Source organism: Petaurus breviceps, unplaced genomic scaffold (genome assembly GCF_028583685.1).
Source record: "Petaurus breviceps papuanus isolate PSGF00001 unplaced genomic scaffold, PetGlider_PUasm1.0 79, whole genome shotgun sequence".
Lineage (NCBI taxonomy): Eukaryota > Metazoa > Chordata > Mammalia > Diprotodontia > Petauridae > Petaurus > Petaurus breviceps.
The window spans coordinates 14375147-14398915 of record NW_027186523.1 but is presented as its reverse complement, the minus strand read 5'-3'; the positions used below and the strand labels follow the sequence as shown (position 1 = coordinate 14398915).

The following is a 23769-nucleotide window of genomic DNA, read 5'->3' as shown; positions in this document are numbered from 1 at the left end:
AGGTACACTGACTCTGGTGTTAGAAGATCTGAGTTCAAATTTTTTTTTTTTGCTTTTTGGAGGGGGGAAGGCAAGGCAATTGGGGTTAAGTGACTTGCCCAAGGTCACATGGCTAGTAAGTGTTAGGGGTCTGAGGCTGGAGCTGAACTCATGTCTTCCTGATTCCAGGGCTGGTGCTCTATTCACTGCACCACCTAGCCACCCCTCTGAGTTCAAATATTACCTGTGACACCTATGTGACCTTGAGTAAGTCACATTATTTCCAAGCCTCAGTTTCCTCATCTGTAAAAAAGGGGATTGGATTAAAGGGCCTCTGAAGACCCTTCCAACTCTATTTCTAAAATCCTTTGCCCTCCCTCTCCTCATCAAACACACATAAGTATTAAAGTAATGATATACAATAGAAAAAGCCTCACACAAATGTTTTCCCTGTCCCTTTAAGTAGTTCAACATCAGTCATAATAGGACTCTCCTATAATGCATTACAAATTCTTGGCAAAAGCAAGTGAGGGAAGATCACGTTGATATGCAGTCTCCCATTTTACAGTGTTGTGCTCACAACAAATCTGTCACATAGACAAAACAAATATTCCTATTTCCATGATATAGATACATCCTAAATTGCTTTTGAATCAAACCCCAGATTTTACTCTAGGAGAGGGACTAAACTTGTGGTTTCATTGGTATTGGAATTCCCAGGTGTGGGAACTACCTCTACCAATGAAAGTTGGACATACTCTCTTCAACTTGTAGTCTTAGTTGTCTAGACCACTGAGGGGAGAAACAACTTTTCCAGACAGTATGTGACAGAGGGAGGGTCTTGAACCTAGTCCTTCCTGGTTTCTTTTTTTTAAATTTACATTTATTTATTTGCTTTTAGTTTACAACATTCAGTTCCACAATCCCTTGAGTTTCAAAATTTCTCCCCCTTCTTCTCCTGCCCCCTCTCCCCCATGGCAGCATGCAATCAAATATAGGTTCTACAAATACCTTCACATAGAACATTAGTCATGTTGTAAAGAAGGATTATAACCAATGGGGTGAACAATGAGAAAGAAGGGACAAAACAAAACAAAACAAATCACAAACGAGAGAGCGCAAACAGTTTTCTTCCATCCGCATTCAGACTCTGCAGTTCTCTCTCTGGATGTGGACAGCCCTTTCCATCATGAGGCTTTTGTAGTTGTCTTCTTACCTCGTATTGCTGAGAGGAGCCCAGTCCATCACAGTTAGTTATCACACATACAACGTGTCTGTAATGGTGTACAAAGTTCTCCTAGCTCACAAAATAAAGTCAGATCTAAATAACTGGAAAAACACTGGTTGCTCGTGGTTAGGTCGAGCTAATATAATAAAAATGACAATTTTACCTAAATTAATTTACATATTCAGTGCCATACCAATCAATCTACCAAAAAATTATTTTATAGAGCTAGAAAAAATAATAACAAAATTTATCTGGAAGAGGAAAAGGTCCAGAATATCAAGGGAATTAATGAAAAGAAATGCTAGGGAAGGTGGCCTAACCATACCAGATTTTAATCTGTATTATAAAGCAGTAGTCATCAAAACTACTGGCCTTCCTATTTTCTGGGCCAACTTTTTACCCACTCTGGGACGGCTAGGTAGCAAAGTGGATACAGTACCAGGCCTGAAGTTAGGAAGACCTATGTTCCTGGGTTCAAATCTGGCCGTAAACACTAACTAGCTGTGTGACCCTGGGCAAGTCACTTTACCTGTTTGCCTCAGTTTCCTCATCTGTCAAATGTGCTGGAGAAGGAAAGGGCAAACCACTCTAGTATCTTTGCCAAGAAAACCTGAAATGGGATCACAAAGAGTTGGATACAACTGAAATGACTGAACACTGATTCTACCACATGCCCCTCTATCTCTCTAGAAATTCCTTCCCTCCCTCCCCCTTTGGATATTATCTTCCTCACCCTACAGTTTCCCAAACTCGTTCTTATCATTTACTAATACCTGATGGCTTCCATGAGTTGGCAAAATCAGGTTTCCTTCCTCTGATCTTTACATACTAAAGGGACATTGGGACATCATCAGATATTTGATATCAATCAACAAGCATTTAGTAACTATACCATGTACCAGGCACTGTGCAAAATACTGTGGATATGACAAAAATAAAACAAGGAGCTTAAATTCCAATAAGAAAAACAATAGGGCGGCTAGGTGGCGCAGTGAATAGAGCACTGGCCCTGGAGTTAGGAGGACCTGAGTTCAAATCTGACCTCAGACACTTAACACAGAAACTAGCCATGTGACCTTGGGCAAGTCACTTAACCCCAATTGCCCTCCAAAAAGCAAAAAAAAAAAAAAAAAAAAAAAAAGCAACATACTCAAATATAAGCATATGCAAAATAGTACAAATAATAGACACAATTATAGAGATAATAATGATAATCGTGCTTAAGATGCAGAGCTATCAGAGTCTTCCAAAAAAGCACAACAATTTTCCTGATTCTTTTTTAAATTTCATAGTCAGGATTCCTCCTCTCAGGAAGTATAATTAAATAAATATATTTAATATTAATAATAAAAATATTTAATCGAATATGATTAATCAGATATATTTAATAATTAAATCAATATATTTAATACTGTATTCTTAATTCAGAAAACACAATGTACCTTTATAAGTATCTCTTCTATGTAGGGCACTGTGCTAGGCACTAGGGCGGCACAAAATTCATCGTCTCTGCTTTCAAGAAACTTAACAGTGCAGAAGACCATAAAGAGGAAGGCTAGAATTTAGCAGATGGAGATAAAGGAAAAAGAGTACCTCATGCCTAGGGAATGGCATGAGCAAAGTTGTAGAGGCAGGAAAGCACTGGTTATGTTTTCATGTTCCTGGAGTGATGACTAGGTAGAAGGAAGTAATTGTGTCGAAGAAACTAATATGAGATGATTTAGGCAGACGATGAAAATTGGAACTGGATTATAGAAAGTCCTTAATACCAAAATAAATATTTTATGTTTTAGGTACTGGGAAACAGGCAGTGTGATGTAATGATGTAGTGGTCTAGCCTTGGAATCAAGAAGACCTGGGTTCTAAGTCTTGTCTCTGACACTTACTAGCTATGTGGCCCTGGCCAAGTCACTAAATGTCTCAGTGTTCCCAGGCTACTTCTCTAAGATTATAAATTGAAAAACAATGAACAAAGAAAGAAAATCCCTTTAAGACAGATTCCTGCAACCCCTCCAAAATATGGAGCTATGAAAGGTTTTTGAGCAAGAGAGTGATGTGGGCAGGGTGACATAGTTATGCTAGGGAGGGCTGATCTGGCAGAAGTTTGTGAAGTAGTTAGGAAGAGCAGGAGTCCATTGTGGGAGTTTCATGAGGAATAATGAAGTTTTAGACTAGCATGGTTGAGATCAAAATGGTAATAGTTCACATTTGCATAGTTATTAGTATTTTAAGGTTTGCAAAGCATTTTACAGATATTTTCTCAATTGATTCTCATGACAACCATGGGTTGTAGGTGTTATTATTATCCCCATTTTGCAGACAGAAACTAAGGATGAGGGAGGTTAAGTGACTTGCCCATGGTGACACAGATTGTAAGTATCTGAAGGGGGATTTGAACTCATTTCTTCCTGGCTCCAGGTCCAGCACTTTATCAGCTCTACCACTTGGCTCCTTCTAGCAAGGAGGAAAGAGATAGAAGTACAATTGGCAAGGCATAGAAACTGATGAGATCAGATGGACTGAGAGGAAGGAGACCAAAATAACTCTAAGCTTTCAAGGCTGAGTGAGTTGGAGAGTAATTGGTACCACAATAGACATGGGAAGGTGCTAACCTTCTATGCCAGGGATTCTTAACTTTTTGTGTGTGTCAAAGACCCTGTCACGGCACTTTATGATGAAGCCTATGAACCCCTTGTCAGAATAATGTTTTTAAATGCATCAAATAAAATACATAGGATTATAGTAGCAACCAATTCTATTGAAATAAAGATTATTTTTTCCATCCAAGTTCATGAACCTCCTGAAATTCATCTACAGAAGCCTTGAGAGTTCATGGACCCCTTCCCCCAGAATGCTTGTGAGTCTGTGGTCACCACCACCCCCCCTCGCCACAACGGAACCCTTGGGGGTCCATAAACCCCTCCCCTGAGGATTTTGGGAGTTCATGGACCCCTTCCCCCAAGAGCCACTGTATTCGAGCTTTGTCATTTCACATTATGTATCTTAGCTTTACAATTTCCTTTGCTTATTTTGCAAGGCTCATGTACCTTGGGGCTGACAGGGCCCTGACATTAATACCCATGTCCAAGAACTGTTTAGATTGGATAGCTGTGAGTCTTTCCTTCTGTTAAGGGATTTGTCTTTGATTTTCCAATTCTTCTTCCTGGCTCAGGAAAAAGGGAGCTTGAAATTCTTGAGGGGAATGAAATATGACCTTCCTCTTTGAGGGCTACATACCATATTAGAATTCAGTAAGTGATACCAGAGAGGCAGGCTTGGTATGAAAACTTGGACCAGCTCACCTTACCCCACCTTTCCTTCCCTTCCTGACTCTGCAAAGCCTGCTTATTCTATCTACTAAATGAACTGACCAGAGGATGTTGCTACTCAGCCTCTCACTCTTCTGGCTTTAGGAACCTTCTATCACCTCATTCGTAGCCTTTCTAAAACATCTGTCATCCTCCCCATGAATGCCGCAGAGACTAGTGGCAGAGGAAAGTTTAGAATCCAAGACTCTGCTTCATTCCTGATATGCTGCTCTCAATTATGAATTCTTTTGGAAGAGCATGAGCTCAAAATGACAACTGATAGGTATGGCTTTGTGAAATATAGGGCCACTGACCATCAAAATCACAGGCTTCCGTAACAATGGGAGGGCTCTGAATATGTAGGCTAGAGAGGATTCTAGAACTATCAGAGATCCTGCAAGGTAGCTAATCTTAACACCTATCTCAAGCATACTTAATGGGGGTCTGGTACACGCCCAGGGTGCCTCATATGATGTCTCCATGTGGATCAAGACAGAGAAGAAGATGGCTTATTTCAACGCAGAAGATGCCAAGGAACTGGTTTTGGGAGAACGATGATGTAAGGGAAATGCTTTGGAGACAGAGAGACTGTGGTGCATTGATAGAGATTCTGTAACTAGTTCTGGTTGGCTAATGTTTAAGGGAGGCTCTTTGACTGCATTCAGAGGTGAAAAGCCTATTAGTTTTAACTATGGCCCCTAGACTGGCTACTCTTAGCCTATGAACTTGTACATTCAAAAGGTCCAGAGGATTCTGTGGCATCCCATTGTCCCAGTGTCCAGTTCTGAAGCCAGCCTAACATGGATTCTCTGAGGAACAAGGCATAATCTTTGGGAGGGCCCTTTGGGCCCCAGTCCATTGGAAAGACTTACCTGTCATCTCTCTACATGAACCTGGTGTGTTGATGTTCTATAGAAACTGAGCTAAGTTTTAAGCCAACTCCCCCAGAGACCAAGGTGGTGTAGGGGAGAATATGCCCCCAAGGAGTTGGTGGTGGTAGGGAAATATTTGTCTATTTGTTTCGTTATATAAATGAAGTAAATATTGTACACAATTACAGACACAACGTATGTGTGATGACCAACTTTGATAGACTGGACTCTTCTCAGCAATGCAGGGCTATAAGACAACTCCAAAAGAATCATGATGGAGAGATGTTTACATTCAGAGAAAGAACTAGAAGAGTTTGAATGCAGATTGAAGCAAACTACCTGCTCTCTTTCTTTTTCTTGTTTGGTTTTGTTTCTTCTTTCCCATTGTTCATTCCATCTGATACAATCCTTCTTTATAATCTGACTAATGTCTAATGTGAAAGTATTTGCAGATCCTATACTTGGTAGCATGCTGCCATGGTGGGGGAGGAGGAGGACGAGAGGGAAGGGGAGAAAATTTGGAACTCAAGAGATTGTGGAACTGAATTTTGTAAACTAAAAGTAAACAAATTAATAAAGACAAAAAAAAATAATGTAAATATCCTCTTGTAAAAGCCAATCAATGTTGAGGTTAAATTGAACTGGGGTGCTGGCCTCCTAACAATGAGGGCAAAGTAGTTTGTGAGGGCTCAAGCCAATAGGAGAAGAGAAAAGAGATGCCCTGGTCACCTTAGAGTATCCTAAAACCCTGAATAGGTGATGTAGTAGCCTATCCATGATGGAGTGGAGACAGAAAATGCTATACTACATGCCAGCTCATCTTATAACATCTTCAATAGATGTTTGATGATCCAATCTTTGACTCAGCACCCTTAGTCCTCTGAATTTCTTCTTAAATCTGGCAGCAACAATTTGCAATTAAGAAAGTGATTCTGTGATAGTTCTACTAAATGATAATGAGGCTCCCTTATCCCAAATCATTATATGTGTAGGCCATCTAATGTGTGTCATTAGATGTGTGCCATCTAATCTGAGAAGAAGCCTTTGAATGTAATTGAGTTACAGAAATGCTCTTGTTTTAGGCTAATGTTATAGTAGCAAACACACTGGACTTGGAGCCAAAAATTCTTGCTCTGCTGCTTTTGACTTTTGTAGCTTTGGCAATGTAATGGGAGAATGCAGAAAGCTACTTGCCAGCTGGCCATGTGTGGTGGCTCAACAGTAAAAGGACTTGGTGTTTTGGTATGATGCATCAGACCTATGTGGTTTTCTATTTCTCTCTCCCCATAACATGAGCAGGAGCATGGAACGCCATGCCAGTTAAAAGGAGAGTCAGATTCTCTCTTTCTTTCTTCCTTTGATTCATTAGGAAATGTGGCAAGTGGTTTTCCAGTAGGTGAGGGGGGGGGGAGAGTTGTCTTTTCCCCACCCCAGCAACACTGGTGACTGCTCATACATGATAGAGCAGGAGGGTTCAACTAGGTGAGTTTAAGCCTGGGCTTTGGGCTTCTTTTTCTGCTTTTAATATATATATTAAATATATATGTAAATATATATTTTGATATGTATTATATATATTAAATATATATATATTCCTTCGCTGATCATAGGTGACTTGAAGACTGATCTCAGGAGGGATGTGCCCAGGCTTGGAGCTGACTTTGTTAGTTCAAGAGGACAGAAAACCTCAGGTTCACTTGTCAGAGTTGATTGACAGTTTGGGTATTTTCTGCATAAGAGAAGTTAACACCTTATAGGGGGAAGAGCTCAACCACTGGCCTGGCTTATCAGAAGACATGACCTTGAGGGAATTGTTTAGACAGTGCAGAGCTGAGGTGAAATGTGAAAGGCTGATCTGGTAGTGCTACAAAATTTATTACATCTTGATTGTTTGAAGTTTTCAAACTCCAGGAAGAATATAACAATAGTTCTAAGTTACTATATCCTGTTTTAAGTCTTTTTTTTTTTTTTGGACAATGTATGCTTATGGGTCTTATGTATTTTAAGTATTTCTTTTGTGCAGAGGAAAAAAATAGCTTTCACCTCCCTGATTAATATTGTACATTGAAGACATTTCTATTAGAGAAGACCCTAGTCATGAGTCCAAACCTAAGCTTCAAGTAATTTTTTCATGATATGCTGAGTTAGAGGAGTAAAGAACCAAAGAGTGTGAGAGAAGGTGCCTAACCACTGTCATTAGAGGCTAGGCTTCCTCAGTAACAAACCTAGGAATCAAAACTGAGGTGGCCTCTTTAGTGGAAAAGGCATAACAACCAAGTCTTTTGTGCCTAGAAGCAAATATAATTGTTAAGCCTACATTATGCTACATACCTCACAGGGTTCCTATAAGGACTAAATGAGATAATGTTTATGAAAATGATTTGTGAACTGTGAAGTGCTATGTAAATATGTTATTATTTTTATTATGAGAAATAATGATGTAGAGAGGGGAGGTTTATAAACACTAAAGTGCTGTGTGAATGTAAGTTGTTATTGTTTTTATTACTATTATTATTATGAAAAAGTAATGATCTAGAGAAGAGTTTTCTCTAGTTCTAGTGGGAAGTTAGTCCTTTAAGTGCTACTGGTGGTGGTGGTGAAGACACACTGAAAGCTTCTTGGCTTTCTGGATTGTAGTCCAGAAGAGATGAGATCAAAAGAGAATAGACTCCCCACCCCCCCCAAGAGAACCTCGGATTTGCTGCTTGAGTTTGGAAGGCTAGTTCAGAGAGTTGGGTAGGGTCTGTGAGCTCAACAATTGTCATGAACTGAGTGTAAGAGACAATGGCCAAGTTGGGGATTTAGATGGTTACAAGAAGAGCAGATTTAACCTGAAGTCAAGAGGGTATCCCTGAAGCCCAAACATAAAAAAGACCTTGATTCTCAACGAATCTCATAAAGGAATTAATTTATTGTTGAACTAGGGAGTGAAAATATTATGAAAGGATGGTGACTTTGAGTTTAAGGCTAAAGAAGAATTAGAAAATGGAAAGGAAAAGAAAAGAAAGCCAGGAACAACCTATTTCATGTTTTAAACTTGTGCCAAACTAACTAAGCAATGTGGGTTTGCTCAGTGGTTATTTTCTAATAACCTGTATCTCATCTGAAGTGTACATAAATCTGTTCCAAAACTTCTTGGCATTGCAGCAAAATAATGTTCACCCTTCAAATTTACTGACCGTATATTTTGAAGTAAAAGATACTAGACTATGTACAAGGACCATGATCTTTGTAGGGAATATTACTTCTTTTTTCAGTCCTTTAAGATGGTGGTAGCAGAAAGTTACTTGGAAGATGGGGGAAAGCACAAAGGTGTGTAGTAATTAAGAATCAGCTGGACAGATTGTTTTACATGACAGTAATAGAATGTTGTTGCATTGTAACAGAGAACAAATATGAAGAATACCAAGAAACTTGGCAAGAACTGTATATACTGGTGCAAAGCGAAATAAGTAGAACCAAAAGAACATTAGCATTGAGTGTTAGTAATATTTAATGGAATAACATTAACATGAAGGAAAATGACAATGAAGGACTTCAGATTTTTATGAATAGAATGGTTTGAGAAGACTTATGGTAAAATGTGATTCCCTTACCTCTTAACAGTATGGCCTACAGGCGTAGAATCAAAGCATACAATGTCAGACATGGCTAATATAGTTTATTTGACTTAATGGCACTTCTTTATTGGAAGGAAGGATTCTTTTTAGGGGAGGAGGGATTGTGACAGTGTTATGAAAAAAAGAACATCAATAAAACATTATAAATAAATAAATATAAAGGGGAAGAAGTCCCAGTGTCCTTGACTAGTTTGTTAAATTTCACAATCAACTTGATGAGATTGTAGATGGTGAGCTTTCTTTGGAGGTACCTAGGAAACATCTTCTCCAAAGACAGTATAGCCATGGCTTACTAATAGGGCTCAGAAATTCAGCCTGGTTCCCAGTGTTAGACCAGCTCCTCAGATAGGCTGGCTAGTCCTCACACAGAATTCCTGATGGGTTTTCGGGAGCTAGTGCTGCCTCCAAAAAAATTTGCTCCAGAGGATTCGGGAAGACTCTTGTCAGCTGAGCTGCCCCTATTCATGGTCTACAAAGAAGTGCTGAAAGATCAGCTGGGTACTTCTTACATTTCCTTTTTGCTTTCTCTTGTTCAGAGCATAGACCAGAATACTGCAGAATATCCCTGATGGAAGAAAATCTGTGTTCTTGCAGTCTCCTCTCCCTAGAAACCCGAAAATATCTTGTCACTGGGGCAGAGGTGCAGGAGTTGTATTTGCTTGCAAGTTGCATAAATTAAGTGCTCCTAAGGGTGGACTTTCCCAACTTCTTGTGAATCACAACTAGCCAATCATCTTGGTGGGGACCCTAGTCACTGGCAGCAAATTAACCATTTGTGTCCTCTCAGTAAGGGACCAGTGGCTATGACCACACTCTCCATGGAAAGGTAGCCCTCAGATGTTTATCAATGGTCTCACATCCTGAAATCTAATTTTTTTGACCCAGGAACTCATCAAATAAGTTAGAGACTCTCCTGATCTATCCTACTTTACATGAATGAATGAACGGACAAATAAATAATAAAGTTATCTAGGAAAACCAGTGGTGAGAACCTGATTGTGTGTGTAGGGGGAGGTGTCCTTTTGTTTAGGTCCCACTGGTTTTGTCCCAGAATAGCCTACTACCCAAACTGGACTCAGAACCACTCTTCAGCATCCTCTCGTGATCCACAGCCTGGGTATTTATTTCTTCGGTGAGCACCCTAACAAAACATGTGCTTTTGGCCCCCAAATAAAACAGGCTTTTACAAGAGGTGGGATTGTACTTTCCCTCCCCCACAGACCAGTCACAGTCAGTTGCTCACACCTGAAACAGATCTTCCCACTGTGTTAGGAACTGTACAACTCAATACCCATCTCTAGATCCAGATGGTTCCCTTCTACTGTGAGGTATAGGAGTTGTTTTCTGATCACAAGAAGCATCTGTGATTATGAGTGAAGACAGAAATTCTTATTCTCTTTGACAGAAAGTTGTGTGTGTTTGCCAAATAATGACCCTCCTCCATGCTGTACTCACTCTTCTGAGGAAACAATAGCACTTGGCACTTGACTCCCATTGCTTTTCATCATGCTCATATATACCGCTGCCCTTTTCCCTTTCCTCCCCAGCCTTGCTCCCAATCCATCTGTGGTACTAGAAATTATGCACCAGTTTGAAGACTGTAGAATGGAAACTGATGCTCATTTACAATGCCTTTGGATGACCTAAGACAATACTTATGGGCAGCTAGTTGGCACGGTGGATAGAGCACGGGTTTTAGAATCAGAAAGACTCCGCTTCATGGGTTCAAATCAGCTTCAGATTGTGTGACTGGCTATGTGACCCTGAGCAAGTCAGCTGGAGAAGGAAATGGCAAACCACTCCTGCATCTTTGCCAAGAAAACTCCAAATGGGGCCACAGAGAGTCCAACATGACTGAAACGACTCAAAAACAGCAAGAACATACTTATTGCAGTTTGGAGACAAAAAACAGGAAGTCCCTTCTACGAATGTAGAAAACAATACTGTAGTAGTCTCAAGATAACTGCCAAAGAGGGACAGGGAAAGTGAACACCTACACAGATAATACTGTATTGAGGGTATGGCAGTGTGCCCATTAATCAGTCAAAGAGCATTTATTAAAGACCTGCTATGTGCTAGATGTTGATACAGCAATGAATAAAATAAACCTTACTTTCACAGACCTTACATTCTAACATAGGTTAATTTTGTGAGTAGGGAGGGAGGAGACATTCTGGAGGTGGGGGCTTTACAAAAAAAATTGTAAGTGTGAAACTTTTGCTTGTGGGATACCCATGGTAAAGAAAAATCTGGTCAATGGGAAGTGTCACATTTCTCTTGGCTCGATCCCTCACCTAGAAACTTGGGAAAATACCATGGAATTCAATATTAATAGCTTCAAGGTGGAACTAACAGTTATCTAGTCCAAGCTCTTCATCTTACAGTTGAGGTAGCTTGAGTTCTGAAAAGGTGAAGTAACTTGACCAATAATAATAGTGTCAAAGTGTCCCAAAACTCAGAATGAATTGAGGCTCTGATGACGGTGGCCCAGAAGGGATGGGATGAAGTATGACCATAAATTTGCATCTTTTTTTTCTCTTTCATGGAGAATGATTTTCAGAATAAGAAAGCCAAAACAAAAGTGGTTAGCAGGGAGTAGAAACACAAGACAAGTGGGGACAGTAAGAGAAGAAAGAACTGGCTACCCTCAGGGAATTAAAATCTTCCAGATATAGTCCCTGCCCTCGTGGAGCTTACAGTCTTTCTGGGGATATAATATATAGGAATGTAAAAAAGTGTCCTACAGATTCAATAATTCAAAAAATATTCATTAGACAGTTAATATACGCAGAGAACACTGGGTTAGACACTGGTAGAAATGCAAAGTTTACTTGACGTGGTTCCTGTGCTCTTGGCATTTACAATTCAGTTTATATATATATATATATATGATTTGTGATTTCCTTAGTCTAAGTCAGTTAGATATCTCAGAGGATAGTCAAGAAGATCTGAATTCAAATCAGACACTCACTAGTTGTGTGACCCTGGGCAAGTCACTTAATGTTTGCCTTAATCCATTGGAGAAGGAAATGACAAACCACCCTCGTGTCTTTGCCAAGAAAACCCCAAATGGGGTCTCAAAGAATTGGACATGACTGAAAAATTACTGAACAATAAAATGCCTTAATAGACTTCATAAATCATCATGATTTCCTGTGAGTGTCACTTCTCTTACCCCTGCTCATACTATTAGGTTTGGTCCCCAGAGGAAGTTTCTAGGGGTGACTCTGTGGGTCCATAAACTCTTAACACTGTAGCCCATGGGCTCCTACCAGTTTGCTTCCCATTAACAACTTGCCAGTAGACTCAATTTAGCCATTAGAAAAGACATTTTCTTAAATGGCATAGCAAGAACAATAGTAGCAAGGCATCTCAGCCCAAAACTTGGGTCACACTCTTCCACAAAGACATACAGAGCATGTGGGAGAGTGGTAATACACGTTTAAAGTGCAAATATTAGTGAGATAGATAAATAGGGGCAACTCTGGAATAGCGGGGTCTCAGTGGTCTTTCCCTCTCTGGAGAATCTGCATAAGGTTCACCATGGGACATAAGTGAAGAATACATTGCTCTGTTTCTCATCTGGACTGGCTTCTTACTGGGCTTAGCTGCTCCTGGACTGGAATGGGTTGGACTGGGCAGATTGCTCAGCCGTGGGGACAGGGTAGATTTCTTGGTCTTTTGGCTTTCCATAGGGTGTATTGTTTCTGCTAGATAGGTTTATCTGCTGGACTCTCTGGTCTCATTTTTCAATGGGCAGCTTTATTCTCCATTAGGTTCTAGCCTCGGGCTTGGTTGGTTGAATTCTTTTCGGCTGGAATGCTTTTTCAATAAGGGCAGCAATCCTCAGCTAAAAATTGGCAGAATTCTTTCCTTCTTTACTCCATCAGTCAATAGAGTGCTGGGCCTGGAGTCAAGAAGCTTCCTTTTCAGCACTGGCCCCAGAGTTGGGATCGAATATATACCTGGGATTGAATCCGGGCTCAGACACTTAGCACCCACCCCAGAAATACTTGGCCGTGTAACCTTGAGCAAGTTACTTAACCCCAATTGCTTTAAAAATAAATAAAAATTAAAATAAAAAAAAGACTCCTTTTCTTGAATTCAAATCTGACCTCAGACACTTACCAGCAGTGTGACCCTGGGCAAGTCACTTACCCCTGTTTGCCTCAGTTTCTTCTTCTATAAAATGAGCTGGAGAAGGAAATGGCAAACCATTCTAGCATCATTGCCAAGAAAACCTCAAATGGGCTCATGAAGAGCCAGACAGGACTGATAAAAGTCTATAACAGGGTTTCCTTCTAGATGTTTGTCCCCTCCAGGCAAGAGTAAGGAGAAGTCTAGCCTTTCTTGTTTAACAGTTCCTCCAGATTTAGAGCCCAGCTCCCTGGTAAAAGAATCCACCCTTATTTATGGTGGCTAGCCATTTTCATTTCCCAGACTGGGGCCTAATACATGGCTGAGGACAATTTCTAGGGCAATTTCATTGTCTTGGATGGTCATTTCTTAGCAGAACTATCCAAGCCTCTGATTTCTCCTGGGTGGAAAGTTTCACTTGCTTTGAGAAGAGCCTAACCTTTACATTTCAATGTTTCAAAAACCCCTTATGACTTTCAATTTTGCAGGAAAAAAAATTCATTACTTAGTGACTTTCTGGTGATGAGCATTTCTACCTATATACTTAGATTGGTCCTTTCTATCTTTGGGCCTGCCAGAGGTCAACACCATTACCCCTTCAACTAACACTGACTTTGGGAAAACAGGCCTCTACTCTACACCAAGATGAGGCACCAGAGGACTTTAGTATAGAACATATGCAAATAAAGTATAGAGGTAAAAATACAAATAAATTTTGTATGTGATGTCAGACAAGAGAGAGAATTTTTCCTGGAAGAGGGGGATCAGAGAATACTTCAAAGAAGGGGTGGCATTTAATTTGGACTTAAAAGGATGGGTAGGATATTAATAGGGATATGTATGTGGGGAGGGAGGTGATGTGCTGTGATACGTGTGTCTGTAGGGAGAATCCAGGCATAAGAAACAGTTTAAACAAAGCCACAAAGGTGAGGAAGCCCAGGGAATTTATTAGGGACATAAAATATTAGTTTGCTTCAAATGTAAGCCTCATTGTATCATTAAGTACCACTAACTTAAATGCATTATGTTCTAAAAAACAGTGTATAAAATCTCTGCTTTGCTGAATTTACTTCTATCTTCTTTGTGATCCAGAATGTGGTCAATTTTCATGCATATTCTGTGGGAGTTTGGAATAATAAAGTAAATCCTTCATTTTTCCCATCATGTTTAAATTTCTACAAGTTCTTCTTTTTTTTGCCCTTTGGATTTTCTTACCACTCTTCATTTTTCTTGAATTCTTCAAATTAATTTGAGAATATCTCTCAGGATCTCTTGTGTTATTCCTTTTCCCATCCATGCTGGACTTGTTTTAATTGCTATATAGTATTTTTTTAAATGTTTTAGGACTCTTTCACTTTGTTCATTTTATATTTTGGTAGCTTTAAAATTATCTTATGTGGTTTCTTTGCCATTTTCTTCTCTTTAGTGTTTCTATTGCTTTTGTAAAGGCAGAGGAAGAATCTGGCTTCTATCTCACTCTTCCATTTGAGCTAAGAACAGTCAATTTGATTGTATATATATAAATAGAAAGCAAAATGAGGTAAGTGTGGAAAGTTAGGGTGGTGGCAGATTGTAAAGGGCCTTCAATGCCAGGTTATTTATTGCTTACTCTGTAAGCGATAGAGAGCCATTTCAGCATTTTGAACAGAGGAATGATATGGCCAAGACCATGCATCAGGAAAATAAATGTTTCAGCAGTATGTAGCATTGCTTCTAGAGGCACATACACATAAAATGGTTTAGCAGGAATACAAGGAAGTATGTGATTAAGTGACAGGATGAATAAAGATAGCAGGTGCTTATCACAGTTCAGAGAAAGAGGTTGGAGAGGTCAATGAATGAATGAATGAAAAAGCATTTATTAAATGCTTTTTGTATATTTGATTTTATATTTGTATAAATCCTTTTTTGGAGAGGGGAAGGCAGGGCAATTGGGGTTAAGTGACTTGCCCAAGGTCACACAGTTAGTAAGTGTTAAGTGTCTGAGGTCAGCTTTGAACTCATGTCCTCTTGACTCCAGGGCTGGTTCTCTATTCACTGTCACCTATCCATCCTGCTTTTTGTATATTCTAATTCAGTAACACTGGCCTCCTTGAGATTCCTCAAACCAGACACTCCAGCTTCTGACTCCAGACATTTTTACTGGTTAGCTGCCATGCCTGGAATGCTCTCTCTCCTCATCACACCCCATGGCTTCCCTGGCTTTTTAAAATCCCTGCTAAAGTACCTTCTATAGGAAGTCTTTCTCAGCCTCTCTTAATTCTAGTGCCTTCCCTCTGTGGATTATTTCCAATTTATTCTGTATAATATATCTTGTTTGAATCAGAAATCAGACAGAAGTTTAATTTTAAGGTGAGGGAAACAACCTGCAAGCAAGGACACATGTGCCGAAGCCCTGCCTCTAGTAGGGGGAGCCCAAGGCAGTGCAGGTAGATCTGAATACTTATACCAATGGCAGTGCAATGAGCTGTATCCCTGACAATGAGGGGTAACAGCAACAATATCACAAGTTTGATTTATAGCAGGGCTTCATGACCAGAAAAGGGAGACAGTAGGTGCTTGTCTGAGCTCAGAGAACACCTGTTGCTGGTCAAAGCAATTCTGGGATTTTGCTGTGACTGAGATCATCCAAAGGGTGAGCAGAAGGGATTGTTGTTATGCCAAGCTCAGGTCACAGTTTGCTTTCTGGGCCTTAGCTCTGGAAAACAGGGTGTCTCCTAATGTCTTGACAAGTGCTAAGGATACAAAGGGGAAAACAGGCCTTGTTCTAAAGGACTCTTATTTCTCATAAGGGGAGACAGCATAAATATAAATAGAATGGCTGCAGAGAAGACCCCAGGGAGAAGGTGGAATTTGAACTGAATTTAGATTAAGCATGGGCATCCCAGAGGGCTCTTTCCTGGGCCTTCTCTTTTTGCTCTACACTATTTCTCCAATAGATTAAGCAAACAGAGATTAAATGACTTGCCCAGGGTCACACAGCTAGTTAGTATCTGAGGCTAGATTTGAACTCAAGTCTTTCTGACTCCGGGCTCAGCACTGTGAGCACTTTTTCAGGCTCACAATAGGTACTTAATAAATGTTTATTGACTGACTACCTGAAAATAGGCAGAAAGGAAGGGGAAGAGCATTACAAGAGAGGGGGATAGTTTTGAAACTAGAAATGAATGTGCTATGAACTAGACAATGAGAAGATCAGTCTGACTCAGTAGTAAGTCTCCTCCAGAATCTACTACAGTGCTCAGCACACAGTAGGTTCTACCAAAGACCTCCAAGTCAAGACAGTGAATCTGTTTCAAAATGGAGCCAAGGCTGGTTTATGAAGCACAGGATCAAGACAAAAACAAAACAAACAAACCCTAAGGAGAAACCTCTCGCCTCTATGGTCCCAATCCTTGGTCAAGAGGAGATATCAACATGGCCTTTTTTGTAATTCTGCATGGAGAGGCATTTCTGCTCAAGAACTGGCTTCCTTTGAAGGTCATAGTTTTTCTGGAGCCTGACATCAGAACCTTAGTTCAACAGCCTAAAGGCAGCTAGGTTTAGACAGGTACAACCAGTTCTTTGTCATTGGACAATGAAGTCACTAGAAAGTCTTACATAGATGTCTGCCAGTTCAAATGGCACCAGCCCAAAACACTGCATTTTCCCCAGGGTAATTAGGAAGGGTAGTGGGAGTGTATGGGAAGAGCCTGATAGCTATTGTCTACTCCCAAACTTAAAATCATAGAACATTAGAGCTAGAAGGTTACGTTAAGATCAGGTTCAACCTAGTCCACTGAAAGATGAGGAAACTGAGTCCCAAAGAGAATAAACAACTTGCCTAAGGTCATAGAGTCCACATTAGAACCTCCTTCTCCTGACTCCCATTTTGGTGAGTTTATAATTCTTTTGTCCTTAGGGCTTAGTGCCATTGAAAGGAGGTATCTTCCCTTTTAGTTCAACTCTTCCTCCTCCTACAATGTGGTGCATGCGTGTGCATGTGTGTGTGTGTGTGTGTGTGTGTGTGTGTCCCCATCCTTCCCTCCCTTCCCCACGGGTCATCTCAATGTTTTTTAATTCTGACATCTAATCTGTCCTGAGTCTCCTATTTATCCTGTCTTCCCAGTTATTATTTGAGAACATTCCTTTGGAATTACTTCCAAACTTAACATGCCATGCTGCTCAGTCACTGCCTCTCCTTTATCAGCATTAGTCTATATGGTTCCTTGGCCTGGCTTGGACACGCATGTTGTCTGAAGTTCAGAGCCCTCAGGACCCATCATTCTGGACAATTCAGTGCCAAGCCTGTTCTGGACCACTCCAATGGACCATCCTTGTCACGTTGTCTTTGTTTCTTTGTCAAACCCTAACCCCGGATTATTCCCACCATCTGCCTCTTCATCTCCTATTCACGTGCTGCTGGATGATGCTGGAGAAAGTCACACAAACGAACTGTTTGAGTTCATTACAAATTGATATAATTTAATTTGCTAGGTGCTCATTGCAGCAAGATTATGGTAGAAGTAAAATCCTAATTTCTCCTCCTATACAACTTACACTAGTTTTTTCTTAAAAGGTATTGAAGGGCAGCTAGGTGGTGCAGTGATTAGAGCACTGGCCCTGGAGTCAGGAGGACCTGAGTTCAAATCCGGCCTCAGACACTTAACACTTACTAGCTGTGTGACCTTGGGAAAGTTACTTAACCCCAATTGCCCTCCAAAAACCAAAACAAAACAAAAAGGTATTGAGATCTTCCTTAAGTTGACATCCCTTGCCTGAGTAGAAGGCAGCCACAAGAAACTCTAGGAGGGCCTGATGCCTAGCTGCTAGATCAGGACAGGTACCTGAAGAAGGTTTGCTTGGTTGAATAAGCTTGAACATCCTTAATGCCTACCTTGTTGAATGGCATACTCCTGCTATGGCTAAGTAAGACTTTTGTTAACTGTTGAATGAGCTACAAATGTTTTGTTTTGTCCCAATTTTGAATCTAATCTACCAGGGAACTGACCTGAGTTGGGTTCAGCCTGGGATAAAGCATTTTCCCTAGTTGATTTATAGCACTTTCCACATCTCTCTTCAACCGTTCTTTCCTTCACTCTTTTGTCTAAGGACTCTGCCTGGTACTTTACTGAGCTAATGAAGGTTATTTACTTTGAGATCCTTCTTGCAGTGTCTGACACCAGTGACCACCATCTCCTCCTGAATGTCCTTTTATCCCCTCTGGGTTTTTGTGACACTGCTCTCTCCTTCTACTGGTCTAACTACACTTTCCTTCTCAGTATCCTTTGTTGGTTCATCATCATTACCCTACCCCCTCTAAAATTGTGAGTATTGGGATTCAAATTTCTTTCCTGGGCCCTCCTCCCCTCTTTACACCCTTTCACTTGGTGATCTCATTATTTCCCATGAGTTTAATTTTATTGTAATATACGTGTGCCCACATGGGTTGACAAAATATATAGAAATGCTTGTAGGTGGTGTTCATACATATTATCTCAGGTCTGCCCTGCTTCTGTGGAGAGAAAGAGGGCTGAGGACTGAGCCTGCACCAACAGCACTCTAGCTGAGGGGAAGGGGCAAGCAGACCACAGGTGCTCTTTTTTTGTGTCTGAAATGAGTATTGGGCTAAAATAATACATATGTATTGTTCATATATGTATGAATATGACAATATATACATATATACATGTATGTTTATATGTGTATATATGTAAACATATCTTCCTCTCAATATTTATAGTCTAGGGAGTCATGGGTTCGGAACAAAAGCTGCTTTCATGATGTTTAAGGGGTAAGGTAATCCTTAGCTTATACATGTCAGTTTGGCTCCTTCCCACCAAATGTCAGTTAAACAAAGTACAAGAGTGAATGAGCTTTTGAGCTAGGAGTGAGATAAGAAATCAGCTCAAACCAGGAGAGAATGAATAGTTTCACTCAGAAGAGGTCCATTCTCAACAGTCTCCAGAATTTCAGAGAAATCCACTGGCATGATGGGTCTGGCTTCCCATGTATGTTCAGCATTTCAAAGTCTTTCTCTCCATCACCTCCCTGAGGTCCCCTCTTTCCATATGTTGCTGTGATGGAACTCTCAAACCAATTCAATGTCCCCTCATTGTATAGATGAGGAAACTGAACCCCAGTGAGGTTTGCTCAGTGTTTTACATTGAACTAACATGCAGTAGATCAAAGCAAGTGAAGGAGACTGGACCTGGGTATTGGGAAGCATTCAATTCAATCAATAAGCATTTATGAAGTACCTACTGTGTGCCATCCATTGTGCTAAACACTGGGTATACAAAAAGAGGCAAAAAGTCTCAGCCCTCAAGGAATTTGCAATCCAATGGGGGAATTTACAAAGCAGGTTCTCAGGAAGGACTGAAAGACAGCGTGATGCTTCCCACTGGCCTTAAGAGTCAGAAAACCTGACTTCCAGGGTTCTTGGTTCTGTTATTCACTGTGTGACCATAAACAAATCACTTCACCTCTCTGTCCCTTGGTTTTTTCACCTGTAAAATGAGATGGTCAGATCACATGATCTTAAAAATACCTTCTGGAATTAATATTCTATTGGTTCCTCTTAGGTCTCATGTGTAAGTAGACCTACTCAGTCCAAATTCAGGGAGAGCAAGAAGCATTTGATATTCAACAAATGCCTTCTTGCCCTTTAGATGATCCCAGAAGTTCCAGCTAGAGATTCATTCCTTTTGCTTAAGGCTTTGTCTAGGTCAGATAAAATATAAGTACCACTCTGTGAGACTAAACAACTCATTCTTCCCTATCAGTTGTTTATACTTTCCTGATATCTGGTTTGGGTAGAGAAGGAGCTTACTGGGTACCTGAGAGAGGGAAGAATGGAGGAGGGTAGTACCAGGAGGTTTGGGATAAACCAGGCAAGCTGATCAGAGCAACCAAATATCAATTTGTCCTGCTTCCTAGTTTTGCTTAGGACTAGTTCTTTCTTTTTTTTTTTTTTTTTTGCCTTTTGGAGGGCAATTTGGGCCAAGTAACTTGCCCAAGGTTACATGGCTAGTTTTTTTTGTGTGTGTGTGTGGGTGTTAAGTGTCTGAGGCCAGAACCGAACCCCGGTCCTCCTGATTCCGGGCCGGCGCTTTACTCACTGAGCCACCTAGCCGCCCCAGGACTAGTTCTTTCTAAGAACAATTATGCCCTGATATATTTAGGATCATTGCCCTACTTAGAGATTCCTGAGTTTAAGTTGGAAGTACTCCTTTGTGACCTCCCACATTGCTTACATTTTACTGTGCTTCACAATTTCTGAGGTCTCATTATTACAAAATTTCTTCCTATAGGTCTCCCATCAGGTCCTTGGAAATATAGCAACCAAGGATTGGGTTCTCAAGCTACCTATCTAGCAGGTGCAAGTCGGGTAGGGGGACTCCACTGGACTTTATGCTATTCCTCTCTCTCTTTCTATCTCATCCCCTTTTTCTTCCTAGGATCATAGGATCATTGATGTACAGTTAGATAAGACTTGTAAGGCCATGGAGTTTAAGCTTTCTACTTCCTTAACTCACTTCATGATATGAGGAAACTGAGGCTGAAAGAGGGTGACTGACTTTTCCAGTGTCACATTGCTAATAAGCCCCCAAAGTAGGATCTGAACTCTTGTTTTCTGATCCCAAGTGTAGCATTCTGTCTTATTTGAGGTAGGTTTGTTATAGTATGGCGGGCTTCTAGATTGCTTTTTTGTTTTATTTTGGTTATTTTCCTTGAAAATACCTATCAAGGCCCTCTAAAGAGAAGGTGCTTCATTTCTTAGTTCTTTACTATTTATTATGGTAGGCAAGAGCTAGATGTTGGGTATCTATGGTCCTGGAATCAGAAAGCATTGGGTGGTTTGCCTGGTTTTTGTGTCTTCTCCCCCCATATCCTTCTTCTGGGCATCCTCATCTTCTTAATTGAGCACTAAACATACTTATTTTTAAAGTGCCTCAGGAAGCAGACCAAGATGTCAAGAGGGTGACACCCTTGGGGAAGGTGGAAGTCATCTATTTCCTCAACCAGTCGAACTGGTACAAGACAATTACTTCTTGCGCTGATAAGTTAATGGCACTCAAAGCAAACAGGTTCAAAAGTAGCTTTTCTTCCTCCCCCCACAGTGAATGAAGTAACTTCTGTTTACACCCTCATCCGGAAAGTAGTAGAATCACCTCCTCTGGAAGTTTTTAAAAATAGGATTAATTCTCTCACTCCCAGAATAGGTTAGGTGTGGTCCTGCCTGGAGGCAAGGGGTTAGATAAGAAGACCTTTCAAATTTTCTTGCAAGCCTGGAGATTCTGTGAGTCTGTAATCCCATCAGTACCTGAAGGCTTTGGCACCCACAGACTCTACTTTATTTGGCTGTAAACAGACAGTGAATCATAAGATTATTTGTTAATTTAGGGCGTGAAACTGACAGTTAATTTAAATAAAAAGTAACCTCCCTCTCTCCCCTCTCCAGGAGGAAGCAGTTCTCTTGGTTACCCTTGCTGTAGGTTACCATATGATTTAGATACCCAAAACAGCCGAACCCAGCGCCAAGTCGACCCAGTTTTGAGAAGGCTTATGAAGATGCAATACAAATGCCTCCTGCCCTGTGATACCAAAGCCTTTTTTTTTTTAACCCTGAGGATGCCAGGGATATTTAAACAAAAGAGGTTGTACATGGACTGAGATTCATTCATTCCTTTTTTTTTTTTTTAAGTCACTTACCTGTTAGACAAATTAGGGCAAAGTAGTAGTAGATGCTGTTCCTTCCATAACCATAGGAACCTGGGAAACTGAATCAGAAAAGCAGTTTTTGAATGGAGGACACTCAGGACCAAACTGGGTTTCTAGCTTTTAGAGAAAATGAGAAATTAGGGAAATTTAGGGGAAATCATTGGATCTAGGGGTCAAAGAACCTAGGCTCAGGTAAAGACTGTTATTGATTGGATGGTCATGTCACTTTGGATAAGTCACTTCATCTCTCCGAACCTTAGTTTTCTCATCTGAAAAATGGGGGGCTTCTAGATGATCTTTGTGTCCCTTCCAGCTATAAATTTTAAGCTACCTTGACCCAGGAATATGTTTACAAGGTATATATACCAGTGGAGTCAAAGACAGAGAGAAGGATCACATGCACAAAAATATTTATAGCAAAACTTTTGTCAGTGGCAAAAAACTGGAAACAAAGCAGGTGGCTATCAATTGGGAATAGTTGAATGAATTATGGCATATGGAATAAGAGAGATGTTACATGGTAAGAAATTATGAATATGAAGGATTTGGAGAAATCTGGGAAGATGAGTATGAACTGATTAAAAAATGAAATAACCAAACCAGGATAATAATTTACACATTAACTGTAGTGTGAAGAAAATGATGCTGAAAGACTTCAGCACTCACAAGTTATGAAATATGAATGGAGAGAAATACTTTTGTGCTATAACATGAAGGGGATAGTTACAGAAAAGCTTTGGAAGTGAACCAATGCAAAGTGAAGTAAATAGATCCTAGAGAACAATGTATAGAATAACAACAATATTGTAAAGACAATCTACTCTGAAAGTCTTAGGAACTCTGATCAACCCAATGACCAACCACAATTCCAGAGGACTCTGGTTAAAAAGGCTACCCATTCTTCACAGAGGGGTGATGAACTCAGAGTACAGATTGAGATATGGTTTATTTTATTTTATTTTTTTGGTGGGGAGAACATGGAGAATTTGGGACTTTGTCTTTACTTGACTGTACATGTGTGTAACAAAGGATTTTGCTTTTCTTAATTTCTTAGTTTGGATTAGAGTAGGAGGAAAAAAGGTAGACCTTTGTTTTAAAAAAAAATTAATAGGAAAGACTTCAGAATTCTGATCAGTGTAGTAACGAATCATGCCTACGGAAGATGGATGATGAAACTTGTCTTGTGTCTTTCAGCAGAGACCATAGATGAGAGGTTCAAAATGACGTATTTTTAGGCATGGGAAATGTACTGATTTATTTTTGCTTAATTGTATTTGTTCCAAGAGAAAGTTTCTATTAGGGAGTGAGGGGTGAATTAGTGAGAAGTGCCAGGGATGCCAAAAAATATGTACATCAACAAAACATTTTAAAATGAAAAATAAGTAAATCATATGACCTGAAATTTAGGACAGACTTGACAATCACTGGCCTGTAATAGGGAAGATCCCTCTTCTCCTCTATTTATTAGGGAACGTACTCTGAAATTATATTATAATTGAATATGGGAAGGTGGTATTATAGGTCCTGGGCATGGGTTGTATACATGTATGACATTCTAGTAATGTTTGATAAAATTGTGTACCTTACTTCTAGGGTTTTGCAGTTTGTAGGGACATAATCAGTAAATGAATGAGTAAATTCAAACTGAAATTCATCCTCACACTGGAGCAGGTACTCCTGTCCTCTCCTTCATTCTTTCATTAATTCAACAAATATTTATTGAGCTACAAGGCATAGACCCTGCCTGTGACTGTGGAAGTCAGGAAAGAATGGGAGCTTTAGAGTATATATGAAGCTTAGCAGGAGATAGGGCCTTAAGTCTCAAGATATAAGGTTTGGCCCTTTTCTTTTTTTTTTTTTTGTTAGAATTTAGCCTATAAATATCCACCCAGACTCTTTAAAGGTAGATCAGGAGGACAAGA

At 40.1% G+C, this 23769-nt stretch overlaps 1 protein-coding gene across 2 annotated transcripts in view; it reads right to left on the bottom strand.

Annotated features, from left to right (window-relative positions):
- The window catches only part of LOC138175834 (enoyl-CoA hydratase domain-containing protein 3, mitochondrial-like), a 132845-nt gene that overhangs the window by 65687 nt on the left and 43389 nt on the right, over positions 1–23769 (bottom strand). For both annotated transcript variants that reach the window (XM_069106391.1, XM_069106389.1), the window contains exon 2: positions 21839–21906. In XM_069106391.1, the coding sequence (XP_068962492.1) occupies positions 21839–21906 (68 nt within the window). The remainder of the gene's footprint in view (positions 1–21838; positions 21907–23769) is intronic.